The sequence below is a fragment of the Falco biarmicus genome, chromosome 1 (genome assembly GCF_023638135.1).
Source record: "Falco biarmicus isolate bFalBia1 chromosome 1, bFalBia1.pri, whole genome shotgun sequence".
In the NCBI taxonomy this organism is placed as follows: Eukaryota; Metazoa; Chordata; class Aves; order Falconiformes; family Falconidae; genus Falco; species Falco biarmicus.
Window position 1 is genome coordinate 15,270,299 of NC_079288.1, and position 16,126 is coordinate 15,286,424.

General features: G+C 38.5%; 3 protein-coding genes across 10 annotated transcripts in view; 1 reads left to right on the forward strand and 2 right to left on the reverse strand.

Moving 5' to 3' along the window:
- Nucleotides 1-16,126, forward strand: part of NF1 (neurofibromin 1) — a 103,685-nt gene that overhangs the window by 57,439 nt on the left and 30,120 nt on the right. The window contains exon 37 of one of the 6 annotated variants that reach the window (XM_056353213.1): nt 8,339-9,143. The exons of the other annotated variants lie outside the window; for them this stretch is intronic. Within the exon in view, the coding sequence (XP_056209188.1) occupies nt 8,339-8,381 (43 nt within the window). The 3' untranslated portion in view covers nt 8,382-9,143. Of the gene's footprint in view, nt 1-8,338; nt 9,144-16,126 lie in introns of those variants that run through there. 6 annotated transcript variants of the gene reach the window in all.
- On the reverse strand, nt 1,256-6,568 carry OMG (oligodendrocyte myelin glycoprotein). Its single transcript, XM_056353259.1, has 2 exons — nt 4,956-6,568; nt 1,256-4,216 (listed from the first exon to the last, which is right to left on the reverse strand). Exon 2 carries the CDS (start codon nt 4,208-4,210, stop codon nt 2,891-2,893), a length of 1,320 nt encoding a protein of 439 aa, XP_056209234.1. The 5' UTR covers nt 4,211-4,216; nt 4,956-6,568; the 3' UTR covers nt 1,256-2,890.
- On the reverse strand, nt 6,711-15,331 carry EVI2A (ecotropic viral integration site 2A). Of its 3 annotated transcripts, XM_056353275.1 has the most exons (4): nt 15,159-15,330; nt 14,217-14,327; nt 9,150-9,299; nt 6,711-8,057 (listed from the first exon to the last, which is right to left on the reverse strand). In XM_056353275.1, exon 4 carries the CDS (start codon nt 8,024-8,026, stop codon nt 7,160-7,162), a length of 867 nt encoding a protein of 288 aa, XP_056209250.1. In that variant the 5' UTR covers nt 8,027-8,057; nt 9,150-9,299; nt 14,217-14,327; nt 15,159-15,330; the 3' UTR covers nt 6,711-7,159. The 3 variants fall into 3 exon arrangements, with proteins under 3 accessions (XP_056209250.1, XP_056209259.1, XP_056209270.1); XM_056353284.1 differs by lacking the exon at nt 9,150-9,299 and having other exon boundaries at nt 15,159-15,331; XM_056353295.1 differs by lacking the exons at nt 6,711-8,057; nt 9,150-9,299 and adding an exon at nt 11,532-12,977.

The following is a 16,126-nucleotide window of genomic DNA, read 5'->3' on the forward strand; positions in this document are numbered from 1 at the left end:
TTATTTAGGAAAAAATTTCATTGAGAAGAGATTATTTTGTATTTATCATGGACTGAATGACCAGCGTGTTTAAAACAACACCAACTGATGCTGTTGTGTTTGCATCCATGCGCATCGGTTTTATTTCAATTTGGCTGCACTGTTGCCAAGCAACAAGTGCACGACTCCTACATTTGCCTGCCTACTCGCTGCTCTGTTATCAACTCATTTGTATTCCAGAAAAATACAGGGAAACCTAAATTTCAGTCTGCTTTATTGAAAGCAGTCAGAGTAAGAAGCCCTCTTGTTTGCACCTACCACAGGCAAAGTTTGGGTAGGGAGCATAGCCCTAGGACTTGGGAGTGCCATCTTACTTCCATGACCATCTGCAGGTTTTTTGTATCCTATCTTCCCAGTCCTGTACCTGTATTCAGAAAAGCCCACAAGCCCATTTCCACTTCCAGGCTTTTACTGGCATGCTTAAGACTTTGAAGTCTGGGTAGCAAGTCATTCAGTATGGGGATTTGCAATTTGCCCCAAACAACTTCTGGAAAACAGTATTTTTTATAGACTTGGTGTTCACTGAATAGTCTCATTACAGGTAAAACATTCTCTGAGCATTTGAGGTTGATTCCGTGTAGGTGTGTTGCATGCAGTAGCATTTGACATCCTGTGTGGAATTGCTCAGCAAAGGCACGTGTAGTATTTTGTGTAATTTCCTCAACTCAAGGTAGTTTAGTCATACCATCTCATTTTGTGATCTATGTCCTGCCTTGCAAGCTAAGCTGCTTTAAATAATGGGGCATTTCTGCTGGCCACTGAAGGTACCAGGTACATACTGCTTGTGATCTAGGTAGTCTAAACTTTGACTTGGATAACTAGTTCTTGTCTGCTTGAAATGTGTATGAAATGTTTGCCTTTGAGGTTGGGTTTTTTTAAAAGTTTTCTGTCCTATTAGACATGGGGAGTCTTTTTTTGAGAGGGAGGAAGAACCACCTTTTTCTAGCATACAGAGTTACTCCTTAGGTGTTTGCAAGTTCTAAAGGGTAGGAAGGGGAAAGGTAGACCCTATGTTACTATTGTCTCATCAGATTATTGATAAATGATATTAGGAATACATCAGTGTCAAAAAAAATATAATTTGATTTAACAATAATTTTCCCCCATAAGACATGAAGATTGAGCCAAATGTCTGCTTGAAATGGGTTTGTATAATAATAATCTATTCAGTGATACTACTATGCTTATTTGAAAAGAAGCACTGTCACTAATTCAGTTCAGTACAAACGTAACTTTATTTTTACTTAAATGCCAATGAAATAACTGTACAAATTCATTGTGTAACATTCACTGTTAGAAATTAAAACACATTCCTGGTTATAGAAATACTGTTCACAATTGGAAAGTTGTGACTTCTCCGATACCAGTGGTTGTAAATGGTCTACAGCCCTCATTGACACCTAGGAGAAATAGGTAGAGGACTCCAGTCTCAGTAGTGAGGTTTTCTGGGTTTTGCAGCACCTTCATGCTACAATAACTGGAAATTAAATGGCCTGAAATGAATGGAAAACTTTGTATAAAGATTTGTAATACTAAGTGAATAATACTTTTTTTCAGTTAACTTGTTCTTCAGTTTTCATTTCATGCTGTTTGCAAAACTTCATCTGTAGTATATCAAGTACCTTTGCCATATAATTTAAATTATTTTCCTAGAGTGGACAGAACCATGCGTGCAACTATTTCTACTCACTGATGGTGCAGATGTCAAGGAGAATAGCATTCATGCTCACCCTTATAAAGCAAGATTTGGGTGTGTTCAATGCCATGGACTGAGTGTGTTTTTTTAAATAACAAGATTCAAGGATTGTTTCAGTGACAGCTTGATAACTAATTGTTTAATTGATTTGTTACATAACTTGTATTAGAAATTGGCTGACACTTCATTTTACTGGTCAGAACGTAGTAGTTTGATATATACTGGCTGATTAGAAATATTCTCTTAAGCATAATATATTAACATTTTGGATTTTTGGATGTCACTTGAAATAAAGTTAAGGAGTTCCATTTCATTAATTTATGTAGATAACTTCTTGTTGGAGAGTGCCATGGCATTGAACATCTTGTGTTTTCCTCTAATTTGATAATTTTTTATTTTTTTTTTAATATGGATAGTGAGAAAGAACTTGCCTGCAGTCTCTTAAGTCAAGACAGAGCAAAAAGAGATATCAGCCCCTACCCCTTTTCCCATGCTGAAGTTAGACCATGTTGCCTTCTCAGTTTACACCCTCTTAGTAGACATCATGGCATTGTCATAGTATTCCTAAATTCAAAGCTGTTGTTCTTCATATTTAAAATATCCTAATACATATGAAGCAAACATAGATACACATGCTAGCGATTTTTCTCAGGAATAACTTCTGATTAGTGAAACAGCTAGGTTTAGTGCCTTTATTTTTCCCCTTCCTTTTGCATGTCGTCGTAACTTACAAAGAATCTGTGCTGCTATATTACAAGAATTGCTCACTGGCAAGTCAAGCAAGACAATGCAGATATGATACAGGCCTTCTATTTTTTCCAGTTATTTAATGACAAAATCATACATAAAATCAGTACTTAAAATCCTGATGTTTTATTCTGTGCAAGTAAAATTAAAAATTTAAATACAAAATAAGCACATTTTTAAAAACAAAATCATAGGTTAGTTTTACTCAATTAAGACATATTAAAATAAGTAGCAGCTTAGTATCAAGACATTAGTGTGCACTTCTTTAATTAAAGAATTGTTATTTTCTTTAGATCAGAGTCAGAACTTTGCATTTCTTGTACTTTTATTCATTATTTCAACTGGCTGTCGTCACTCCAGCTATGTATCACAGGAATAAACTCAGTAGTTTTCACGAGATACAAGCCCTTAGCCAATAAACACTGCCACTGCATTAAGCATTACAACATAAAACAAATACATCTCACAGGTACTTGCTTCGGAGGGCACGTGAGTATTCAGAGTATTTGTGGTGGACTCCTCTTTCCTTAAGGTAGCAGTTGTGCTTTGAGGCATTTTGGAGTAGTTTGTTGGCATTCCACTGGTGATACTTAAAGTCATAGGAGTGGTGGCTGGTCCTGTTGAACGAGTCAGGCTTGAGTTCAGCTCGGTTGAATCTTTGATGTAGATTGTGTGTGTGGCTGCTGCTTCTTGAGAGCTGACCTTCCGAGTTGTTAGATCTTCTGGGTAGAGGAGTAGTGGTCGGTCCGTGCTTGTAAACAGCAGGGTTTGGCTTAAGGTTGCCAAGGTGGTAACTTCCTTAGCTTTAAATTGTTTATGCATCTTTGTCATTGTGGTTGGATCAGTTGCCACTGGAGGAGCAGCCTTGTCTGCTGCCTTCATTCCTTTAATCATGAGGCTGGAGTCCATAGCTGTGGGAGCCACTGGAGATGGGGTGGCACTCATCCAGAGCACAGACTGGTTAGCACAGGGAGCCCCTATAACGTTGGCAGCTGTTCCCTGCACCCATTTAAGCAAATAAGGGATGTTTTGTTTATCGCTGCAGGACCATGGGTTGTTATATAGTGTTACTACTTGCAGCTGAAACAGCTGGTCAAAAGCTTTGTCGGGAATGTATGTGAACTTGTTGTTGTGCAGGTAGAGGCTTGTAAGGTGTTGTAGTCTCACCAGTGTTCCTGGAAGTATCTGGGACAAGAAATTATTGGATAGATCCACCGTCTCTATGTTATAGGGCATATTGGTTGGAACTGTCCAAAGCTTGTTGCTGCTGAGGTTGAGAAACTTCAGACTGCTCAGTGTGTTATTGATCAGAACAGCTCTTTCCACCATATTCCTGGAAACATCGAGCACTTTAAGATTCCACTGGTAAGCTGTATCAAGTTTCTGAAGAACTTTAATGTTGTTGTTTATGGCGTATAATTCCCATAAGGACTTGGGCAGGTGAGCAGGAACATTCTTGAGCCAATTATTTGAAATATCAAGGGTCCTCAGATTGGTGAATTTCGTTAACTGGTGATCAAGATCTACAAACTGGTTAAAGGACAGATTTAAATATGTAATGTTGTCTTGAAGTCCATGTGGCAGTACAGTTAAGTTTCTGCCTGAACAGTCCACATTCCTGTCGTTTCCTGAGCATGTACAGTTAGGAGGACAGATACCCAGAACAGTGGGTATGAAAAACAGAAGGACCAGCAGACAGGTAGATGTATTCAATATCTGGTATTCCATTTTTGCCTGAAAATAAATACACCAAAACGACACCCTTTAAATCCATGTAATATATTTTATTTCTCTATAAGGGTTGTCTTTGCAATGACTGTTTGCAGGAGAAATTAAGTAAAAATATCAATAAACCCCTTTGTGGCATGGTCCTTTTTAGAATTGTTCAAGAGAGACTTTACAAAGCATCCCTTCATCGACTGTCATGTTGTCTGGCAGAATGAGACTTGTTTTTTCATCTCCCTTTCCCCCTCAAGCTCAAATGAGGGCTTTCTTCCGAAAATGCAAGTCTCTTCCAAATGTTATACAATGTCTGCTTCTTGTTTTTAGTGATTTCAAGCCTATATTATGTTTGGAATAATGTGTTCTTTTATACAGGATGAAAAAATGGCTGTCAACTGGATCTGCTTTACAAATCTCTGCAGTAATGTAGCAGTCCCCCCCATACATGCATGCTATTTGCTTAAGTAGAATTGGTTAAAAAACATCTTAAATTGATAGGAATTTAGTTTGAAACATAAATTCCACATTCATGCTAGCATCTACGTTATTATTTTTCCATCTTATAGTGTTAATTACATTCTCAGAGCTGGTAACACATGTTTGGAAGCTGAATTAATGTTAGTAAGAAATCTCTGACACTGCAGCAAATTTCTGGTGCAAGCATCTGTCATCAACTAATAATTTTGTTCTTATTTCTGTCTCTAAATTTGTAGTCTGTTTTTGTGGTTAAAAACAAAAAACACAAACTTACCTTAATCTCTTCTGCAATATCAGCACATCATTTCTGTGAAAGATTTAAGCTTAGAGGTCGTCCTGTTCTAGAGAGTAGCTACAGTTGCTGTCTGTGGATTGTGCTTGCCTCTTCAGCTGCATCGTATTGCTGCTAGCTGGGGCTCTGCAACCACCTGATCTGCACTACATTGGAGGACTGCAGAGCTGTCGTTGGTGCTGACTCAAATTTATTGCAAAGCGAGCATATTCAATAAAATTGTTGGTTTTTATAATTTGAGTTAGTTAACAACTTCATCTCTGTATTTTATGCTCTGTCAGTGCCTCAAAACATCTAAGATTGTCTACGTAAACAGTACTGAGTGAAATTCCTGTAGGCTGTTTTAGCCTGAGCTATGATTCCATTTGAATGTTCCTATTTAAAAAGTCTGTTGTGTTCCTTTTTTATCTTCAATTAACTTCTCCTGTAATACAGGTTAATGTTAATTTAGGCTTCCAATCTTAAGCTTTATTAAGCTACACTGCCAGAATAGCCTTTCATATTTTTGAATTGCTCAGTTTTCTACTCCTCAGATCAGGCTATCACTATATTGTCAGGTGTAATATAGCTCAGCTTGCAGGGTTTTACAGTTTTTTGTAGGAAATCTTTATCTGAATTTCTTAAAACAATATGGTAAGAGTGGATATAGTTTATAATACTGTCAATTTTAATGTAGCATATGCAACAAGCCTTAAAACAATCTTTGTGTAATTGGAATGCTATTCTTCAGGCATACACAGTCATATTGCTCATATAAACAGTAAGAAAAAATTGTAAAAATCTCTTCCTGCGTCCATTGTATGCACAGCAGCCTAGAATTGCATTTGCATAATGCATGACTTTAATTTTTAATGGTAATTTAAAGAATTTTAAGTTTATTGTGCAAACACATGCTCTCTGCAACATCCAGAAACATATTCCCTCCCCAGGCAAACTCAAAACTACAAACTCTTTGACGTTTTCCGGAGATGCCATGGAAAGCTAGCTTCAGCATCTAGCAGCTTCTTTCTAGAAATCCAAACCTTCAGTACTGGTTTAAAAAAAAAAAAGTTAATTTACCTCTGAGACCACCCTCCTACTTCCCACCAAGAAGTTAGCTTACCAAGGTGCATGGTTCTAGACAGGACAGAAAGTTTTGCTTGTACTCTGGGTCCAGAAAGGAATATGTAAAACACTTAGGCACCTTGACTTAAAAGGAATGTAGCATCCATTAATTTAATGTTTTTAAGTTTATATTAATAATATTGAGTGCATTCTGAAACTACTGCTTCAGAGGTAGAAATTAGTGAATGCAGGCAACTAATTCTGTCAGTCATTTGCAAGGGTGTTCTACAAACTGTTCTATCCATAAAAATCCAAAGTATCTAGGTAAAAGAAAGCCTTTTTGTACTTGTTCTTCAAGTGTTTGGAGCCATTTCAGCTTTTTAGTGACCACTCTGTTAACCATTTACTCGCACTGTTCTCTGCTTTACCAGACAAAAGTGAGCGGAGATTTTATACCAGTAAACTTATTGGCAATATTTGATCTAAAGGAAGTCTCACTGCTCTTAGTAAAGGACAACTGACAGCTATTGGGAGGATTTGTTTGATACCTGTAATCTGTTGTTGCCCAGTCCTGTGCAGAAAATGGGCTTTTGTATAAATGACGATAGTCTGCATGTCGAGGCATTTAGATTTGGTTTAGAATTCAAGCTTTGTATCTAAGCAAATATTCAGTTGTGCTTTAAGTGACCAAAACATCTTTGAATTAGGAAGCTTTATTAAAATTAACTTGAATTCATTGCATTCACTTACACAGCCTAGTAGAACAAACAATTTTTAGTAGCCCTGAGAACATCTACAGCTGTACTGTTTCTTGAAAGCTCCATGTCCATGTGTTACGTGTAGGTATATACTGGCACATGAAGGTGTGGATACTGTTTTCTGTGGTCTCCAAAATCTGGAGTTGCTAGTTACAGATAACTAGTGGGCTCAATCCATACTGTATTTTGCAATTATTTGCTTCAGGCGGAAGCAGGTTGTTCCCTTTTGTGAAAGCTGAAGTCAAGTGAAGAAATGCTGGGGAAGTGCCTGCACTGTGGTCTCACAGTTCTGGTCTGCATCAGCTTCTCCTTTTTTTTTTTTCAGTTACTTGAATACTTCATTTAAGAAATATGTGAAGTATGCTGGAAATCAATCTTGGCAGCCTACAAAGGGTGTTCTGGCTGTGGCAGCTGGGGCAGTGGCTCCTGAATCTCTTGAGTGAGTAACTCAGGTGGAGGCGGCAATTGTTCCTCTGCTTCTGAGTGAAATTCCTGGTACTTGCTGGGGTCTGAACTGTGACCCTCAGTTGGTTCCCTGAGCCAGTCAGGCGGAGGTGGCAGATCTAGGCATTCGGATAAGGCCGCTGCGGGAGGATAGGAGCTGCGTGCACAGCTTGCTGCTTCTGAGGTGGGCGCTGGAGATGCATCCTTGTTGGAAACTGAAACGGTGGCTGCAGAGCAGTCTTCGGCCGGTGGAGACAACTGGCGGTTTTCATTGATGGTAGTGGGTTGGGGTGGTTTCTCCGATGCAGTGGGATGGTCATGGAAGTTTGTGTCTTGTTTCAATTTCCAAGGCAACATAAATAAAACTGATGAACGTTTGGTACCCTGGTCAGAGTCCGTAAAGACATCTGGTGTGTCTCCATCTGCAAATGGAGACCGACCTGCCCAATTTGAATCAACTACAACTGGCCTCTTGCAGCATTTCCACAGAAGAATGATAATAATAGCCATTATCATACTAATCAAAATGATGCCAATTATCAATGCTGCTATCCAGCTTCCATTGCTAGGTTCTGCATGTGCTTTGGGGAACTGAGGTGATGTTGTAACTGTCAGTGCTTTTCCAGATTTGTGTAAACTGGGTCCAGTTGCTTGCAGTTGATACAGAGGAGCTTTGTCTTCTGCTGGACTCCTGATACTGGTGTATGCATTTTGTTTATTCATGGAAGTGTTTTGAGATGTTGCTGTAGAAAGTGATTTCCAGATTCCTCCATAGACAAGAACCAGTATTACTTTGTTGTTGGCCATTTTCCTCCAGCCTCTTTAAATATGTCCTCTCCTGCAGCAGGAATGAAATAGAACATATTAACTTGAGAGCTGTGTTTGTTGTGTTGTTGCACTTTACTTACACCAGACAATTTTATGTTAATACTGTAGTAGTGAAAATAATATTAGACCCAATTTTTAAAATTTCATGCCTGTTTCCATTTGCATAATCAGCAGGTTTGTTGCTAAATTTACAAATAACAAGCAGATTTTCAACATCATTGATCACACTAATTAAGTGACTTTTTTAAAGAGAATGTATCTTATTATTATTATCTTTTTTCACCTTATCAGAAAAAGGCACCAGCAGAGAGGTTCTAACAGTGTTTCAGAATAACAACATGTATCAATCACAGAAATGGTTACGGACCTGGAGCAAAATATGAAACACTCGCAGAAGTATTGACAAACAGCATAGTCATGAGTAAAGGAAAGTGTCTTGTTTTGTGGCATGTAAACCAAGACCTAAGTAAAAGGCTCTTTACAGTTCTCTTAAACTTGTATTTCCTGTTCTTGCCTCTCTTCAGCAGTTAAAGGTAGAGCATAACAATTTTTTAAAAAGCTTCGAAATACTGATGCTGTAATGGAATGGCATTCTAATGTTACACTTTTTATAAATATCCTGCATGTGGAACGCTTTTTGTAATGGAAGAGATAGCGTTAAGGTTTTGGCATGGAACAGATTTCTTGTTGTTCTCATTTTAATATGCATAAATCTTTGTGGATTTACAAACAAGCAAAATTAAATTTCAGATGAAACAGTGTAAACACATATGAGTAGTAAATGAGTGCTCCTTGACAACGTTATGATCTAAATACTGTAAGGTTTATAATAGGTAAAAATGATTCTATTTAATTTTTATTGTGCCTCCCTCTTTCCAAAATATAGTCAAATAATACATACATGTGGAGTTCATGATTGTTCATAGTAACAAGATCAAACAACATGTGTTTGAAACCCTAATACTTCTAAGATACAGACATTCAATAAGAACTTTGCATATGCCCTGAATTTAGGACGTATGCAGTGCTGTACATAGTGCAGTTCCATTTCAAACCGAACAATACAAGTAGTAAGCCTTTCCATCTTGGAGTTGATTCTTACCTGCACATTTATCTTCGATCAAGCACGCATTGCCTTTTTCATTTGAAGCCTTAGGAAGACGGACTGTGTGCTGAAGTGAAGCAGCTTAAAATGGCTCATTTCATGTTGAAGTAGGTTTCTGCAGCTAAAGAGGAAGTGTACCAATACTTGCTGCAGGAAATGTCAAGAGTGAGGAGATTACTAAGAGCCTTATCTCAAGAGTTTGCATGCCTTATGAGCAAACTTTTCAGCTCTGTTTTTATAAAACTCAGATATTTACACGTTTGTGGCTTTTGTCTGGTATGTGTGTATTATGTAGAAATTCATAAATACTTGTTTGCCTATCTTTGAAAATAGTTGTAGTTATCTCTCTGTGAGTCAAAAATTATGCAAGTTTGAATGGGATTTGAATCTTACTGGTTTAATTTCAGTTGTGAGTTTGGTGCACTGTCATGATTACTACAGGAAAAGCAACCTTCGGTTCATTACAGGGAGTCATAAAGAGCTATCTGATCCCGGGATGCTGCCTTGCTTACACATCTTCATTTGTGTAGTTGCATTAAATAATAGGCAGATAACTACAGATTTCACCCTTCTCCAGACCCCAACTCTCTATGTTAATTTTCTGTCTGGACAACTTTTGTACCTGCTGCCACTGTTCAGGGCTGTGCTCTCTGAGCAGCTGTTTTCCCACTGTTTGCCTTTGTCCATACCATTTAGTGTAACACAGACTATTTCCTTTTGTTTCCGTGAGCATTTTTGCCTAGAAAGGCTGCCTGGCAAAAGAAAAAACCCAACACAACAAAACCCACATCAAAATAGGTTGTCACAGCATTTTGCAAGCGTATCCTGACAGTGCCAAGTAGCCACTGCCAGACCTTCTGCAGCTTCTTCATCTCCTCCTGCTTTTCTTTTTGTGCCTCTCTTCTGATTGCACTAGTTCTCTTTCAGACTCCCCCTGCTCCTGCATCAAACACAAATGCTGGTCTCATACTCACACTGTAACTTGGTTTCTTGCGTGGATTCCTTCATCTCATCCCCATTCTCTTCAACCCCCATCGTCTCCACCTATCTTTTGCCACGGTTCCCATCTCATTGACAGTTCTTTTTTCTTCCTGTTTTTCCTTCCTTCACTGATATGGTCATGATTCTTTCCTTTTTTGCCTGCTTTTTTCATGACACTGCTGGTTTACCCCTCTAATCTGCTGCCTGCCTGCTAACAATTTGCCGTGCCCTGTATGCAGAGTGGCTAGCTCTTACAGATTCATTCTCCTGTTTTAGTTCTGCTACCTTTCTAGCTGCGAGCAGGTTTACACCAGGTTAGATTCTCATGTTTGCTATTTCAGATTCTTTTTTTAGTACTTGCACAACCTCTGCTGTTGCCTCCCGTGCTTGTGGTCATTTTTGGGAAGGAGAAGGTAACCTTCCCCCAACCACCCTACCCTTCAGCTCTCTGTCACCCGTGTGAGATGTTCTCGGTTCATCTCTGCTAAATACTAGGTTGTCATCACTGATCTGTCACAGTTTGCCCTTATTCTTCTCTTGGTTTTTCTCTTCATGTTTTACAAATGCCTGACATAATCCCATTCCACTTGTGTGTTGTGTTGCACCTCCTCCCTTTGAGCTCTAAGGTCTAAATATGTGGTTTATGGCAGATTGATTGGAATTTGCCCTGTTGTTGGTTGGGGTTTATTTTCCATCTCCGGTGATCTTATATTCTAATGACTCCCAGTTCTGGAGTAAGCTTGCAAACTCCTTCCAACTTTGTTTTCCGTACTGCACAAACTACCTTTGACATGGGCAGTTGCATTTCTTTGAGATCTTGCGCTCTCTTGGCTTCCATGATGCTGTTGTCTTGCTTCTCTGTTGCTTTTTTACTTGCCTTTCAGCTAAGTGTATGGGTGATGAAATGGAATGCAAATGGGAATTCAGTCTTATGTCCTGATTCTTTCAAATTCATACAACCATCACTTGCATCAAAAACATTTATTACAGATGCAGAGGGTGTTTAGACCTTTGACATTATGCAGGTGTAGCACTCGTAACCATAGTGCCACAGATTTTCTTTAACCGGAGAAGTAGCCTGTGAAAAGCTCATGCTTCCTTAAAATAAGAAAGCTCTGCTGTAGTGAGACCGGACACAGACATCACCCCAGAAACATGAGAAAATCAGGTGTCTCTGAGAAACTAAAAGTTGTGGTAGTTTTGAAGAAGTTTTTGGCATGTTCTAATTGGTTATATTAAGACACAGTGGAGTGTGTTCCCGTGCTGCAAGAAATCACAGCTAGTCATCAGAGGGAGCTTTGACTTTCAGCAAATGTTACAGGAATGTAATATTCCAAAATGCCGTGTGTAATATATCTTTGGCAATATTTTGACTTAGAAAAATAATATCACATAAGACAAGTTATTTAAAAACTGATGTTGCTAGTTTATTTGAAATAAATTTGAAACTGTTTTCGTACTCTGACATGTAATACAAACTTCATATATTCATATGCGAAATAAAAACACAATAAATACGATACATATCTCAATCTCGTTCAAAAGCAATTAAGCTGGTTTAAGAAGTTCTAGATGGAAAAACCTGAAAGAGCATTTAGAGAGGGACTAGTTCCTGATTCAGCAATTGCATCAAAGTTGATACTGAAATAAGTTTTTGTTAAAAAAGCAACTTGGTTATACCTGTGTAGCACCTTATGGAATGATATTTATTAGACTAACAGTCCTTTCCTTTTTGTTTTTTGTTCTCCCCCACTAACGACCTTTCAGTATGGGCAGACTTCTGTAATTTCATTTTATCCCGTTCAGCTCCTGTCACCATGATTTCTGGTCAAAGGAGTAAAACCAGTCTTGACACTGTATGCAGAAAGCTATTCAGCACAATCTTACTCCCTTCTTGATCTACAAGTTGCTACAGCATTCCCACTATCATAAAAGAAAACCCCCTAAGGTCTGAATTTAGGTTTTCTGTGTCAAAATTCATGTTGTTACTTGAAAGCTAAGTTTTAGCCTTATATTAACGATGTAAAAAGTAAAAATATGAGTTTTGACCTGAGTATGAATTAAATCTCAACTACAAAATTGGTTAAGATGGGTTTGTGTGACTTCGATAGTCTTTTTTCCTGTTCATTATGTATTTCTTTAGTGAGTTGCTCTGTAGTTTCATCTTTGGTTTTCCTCTGGATCACAGCATCTCTCCCTGATATTAGGTCCTGCATTATCAAGTCAGTTCCAGTTGTCTCCTTCGGCATTCTCTGCCACGTCCCTGCTGCAGTTGGCCAGAAGCTGTTAGTCGCCAGAATATCGCCATTGCTCCTGGGCCTGCGCTTCCCTTGCTGAGTTTTTTTGAGATACGACATTTTGTTTGCTATTACGACTGTTGACAGAAATAAGAAGGTGCAAATAAGCACAAGTACTGCTATTATAATGAAGCAAATTAGTATGAGAGACTTATTGTAGTCACATGTTTCTTTTGTCATTGTACTCTTGGGTTTGCTGGTATTCCCAGGTCCTCCGGTGGCAGGAACTGCCGCTGTGCTTCTGGCAGAGGAAGATGCTGCATTTTGGGCTGTTGTGGAGGATAAGGATCGCAGGGTGCTTGTCTGCATTTCAGAGGTAGTCATTTTGCTGCTGAAATTCTGGCTCGGAGGAGAATTTGTGTTGGCTTTTTTGATGTTATGGCTTCCGCTTAGGTTTTGGCTGACAGGACTCTGGGTTTCATTTATAGCCCAAGGATAGTGGGTATGGTTTGCACTTGCATGCAAACACAGAGAAAAGATTATCACCACAGGGAAGGTGAAGTGTGGATTATTATGTCTCTTTGTCTTCATCTTCCTATTTTGTCACCTGCAAAACCACAAATTGTGGTATTAGTTTAGCAAATGCTGATTCTTAGAGGTTTGAATTGGACTTCTCGGGGAGCAGTAGGCAGCAGCCTTTCTGATGGAAAAGCATATGTAACTTGACCTCATTTTTAGTGGATGTAGGACGAGTTCAAGTACTTGGTATTCTGAAGGAGTAAATTGCCTTGCGCTTCTGACAGTTTGAGGTTTACAGAAAATACATGAAGATTTAAAAAGAACATGAAGCAAAGAGAAAGGAAGGTGTTTCCTACTAACTACTCAGTGATGTGGAGACAGATTCTATGGTAGTTCCTCCTCTCTAAAGCTGGCTGCATTACAGCTTTTAAGTTCGTCACTTCTGCTTTTACGTACTTAAAGGAGAAAACCCATGTGAAGTTCACAGATTACTGCTTATTACTTTCCTGTATTCCCCTGAATGTCGGGAAAGTATCTATGCTTGTAAAGATGGCCAAGTGAAAAACTTCAGTATAAAATGCTCCTGTAAGTGACAGCACTAACTTTAACTGTTGGTATTTCTTAGCACAGTTGTCTGGGGTATTTCATAAATGCCTAGAAAAATCTTTTTTCTCTAATTTTTCTGCTTTGTTGTAGAAAAGGCTGTTTATCACAGATATAAGTCTCAAATTTTTCTCACAAACGTGCTATAGATTGGGACATTTTCTTTAAAATGCCTGAGATAATTATGCAAATGATACCACCATTAGAATGTTCTGTTTCACATTTGTTTAGTGCTCAAATTTGCATCTATTGAATTTGTCTGGAGGGCAGGAAACTGATCTTTAGGTCAGTCTGATACTAAGATAATAACCTCAAAATAATAGTGACAAATGAAACTAGCAATGAGCCACTTCACTGCTGCTGCTTCACCCAGTTTGCACGTGTGATACACGTTGCGAGTTCAAGGCTTAGCATCCAACCACTGTCTCTTTCGCCCGTCTCTGTTAACAGAAAAAAATGTTTCCTCTGAAAATTACAGGCTGTGTTTGGTTCAAATATAAATACTAAAGGGAATGACCAAAAGTAACAGTGCTATTTTTAGAAATACATTTGTTCTTGAAGCTAGTACTTTAAAGTTAACGAAGCTTATCTATATGTTTGTGAAATTAGGTAATTTTGAAATATTGCAGACAACATTTACTTTTTTCATACTCAAAAGTTAGCATGCCTGCCAAAGAACTTAATATGCTCACTCCCCAAAATCTGAGGGGTGAACTTGCCTTACCTTGCAAAATCCCAGTGGCAGTACTTCAAATTGCTTAAGTCCTGCAGGAGAATGGAAGAACTGGTGTGCCTGGGGTGTAACTGGGCAGCGAGCTGGGGCGGGGGGTCCTTCCTGACATGACAATAAGCAGCAAAAGAGATATGTATCTTTTACTTTACCATTCACCCATGACATAAAATTAAAAGCATCCTTTCTGGGATGAATCCTTTTTAAGGTTGAACTAGAAACCATCTTAGTAATTGACTACAGCTCAAGTAGAATTTTTATCTTTGTATGGTAGAGGTTGCCTGGATGATGCCTTGTAGCATACTTTAAAAAGGAAAAAAAGCAAAAACAGCAAAGCTTTTTTTTTTTTTTTTTTTTAAAAAAAAAAACAAACACCAAAACAACGTTCCTCATAAAGTTTCTGCATGACATGCAGAACTGATACATCTGCCTATCAGATAGTCTCCCAACGTTTAATGTCACTGTCTGGGAGTTGCAAGTCTCCTTCTGCCTGCTCCCTCCAAAAGTACAATAAATCCAGTGTCAATGGGAGTGTTCCAAACCAGCCGTGCTTTTCTTAAAAATAAACAAACTGATGTTGTAAAGGCTTTGCTTAAAATCATGAGAGGAAAGGAACTGTTTATTTCTTTTTAGTTCAACCCTTTGTGCCTGGGTAGTGACAGGGTCTTCTGTCAGTAGCCAGTGAGAGCTGCAGTACCTGGGAGAACAGAGCTAAGCAATGACTGCCACTGTTAGTTCTTTGGAGTCCAGTGGTGAATAACCTTTAACGTTACTAAATACAGTTATGTCGGTTTCAGCTGGAGATAATACTTGTACAGATTGTTACTATTTTTTAGTTACTTGAACTTCTTTAAAAATACTTTCTGCATATAACTTTCTACACAAAGAAACTTTGAAGCGGAGCTTTAAAATTGGAGAAGGAAAACGTGTACTTACCTTGTCAAGATGTAGTCAAAAGAAAATTGGCGTTTCAGATATTTAGTCCTTTAACAATAAAATTTCTTTGTGTATGTATTTGCTCTTAGGATGCAAACGACCATTAACGTAGAGCAAGCAGATTCAGACAGTGCTGGTATTTTTTAAGCAAATCTGTAACTGAAATTACACGTCGTTTACTCTAAGTGGAGGACTAAAACCACAGAGATGACACACTTCCTTTTTGTAACAACTATACCATGACAGGCTGTGGGGGGAAAACACCAACTTGCCCAGATTAGCTCTCAGAACAACAGGAAGTAACACGGAGGGGGAAGCATCTTGGGCAGACAAATGTTCTGTGTTCATGAAATGCATCTCCTCAGTTACCCTGCACACAGGTGGTGTACCTAAGATGCTATCAAGAGCAGTGTCCCAGTACACTTAAAACTACATATGTTCTAACAGTATTCATTAGCTCTTTCCGTAGCCTGTTGGTTTGCCTTGAAAGACTCGAGTTACTGCTAGCTTGAAACAGTGATAACTGTTTAAAAGTACTTTAGATAGATGTTCACAGCTACTGTTGAGTTTGATTTTTAATTAATTCTTCCTAGTAGAATTGTGTCTGCTGTGCTGACTCTGGAGGCTTGGTTTAGGCAGATGCACTGTCCAGTCTCATAAAATCCAGGGAAACATTAAATGAGAGCAAAAGGCTCCTAATATTGATGTGATGCGAATGTCTTTCTGGAAAGAGTCATTTTGTAGACAAATTCTCTGTACTGCTCAGAGGACTGACCGTTCTTAGAAACGCTCCACCTAGCATTAGTGTGCTGCAGTATACAGCAAATGAAATAAGTTTGAGACCCTTTGAAAAACTCAGTATGTGGATGCTTAAGTAGTCTTTGTTAGACTTCTGAAATAAATGTGGTTTTCCACATATAAAAATATATAAAATTTTAATCTCTAAGGATGTCAAAAAGTTAGATTGA

Coding starts and splice junctions, on each gene's coding strand:
- EVI2A (XM_056353284.1), bottom strand. CDS start 8,026: ATGGCCAACAACAAAGTAATACTGGTTCTTGTCTATGGAGGAATCTGG.
- OMG (XM_056353259.1), bottom strand. CDS start 4,210: ATGGAATACCAGATATTGAATACATCTACCTGTCTGCTGGTCCTTCTG.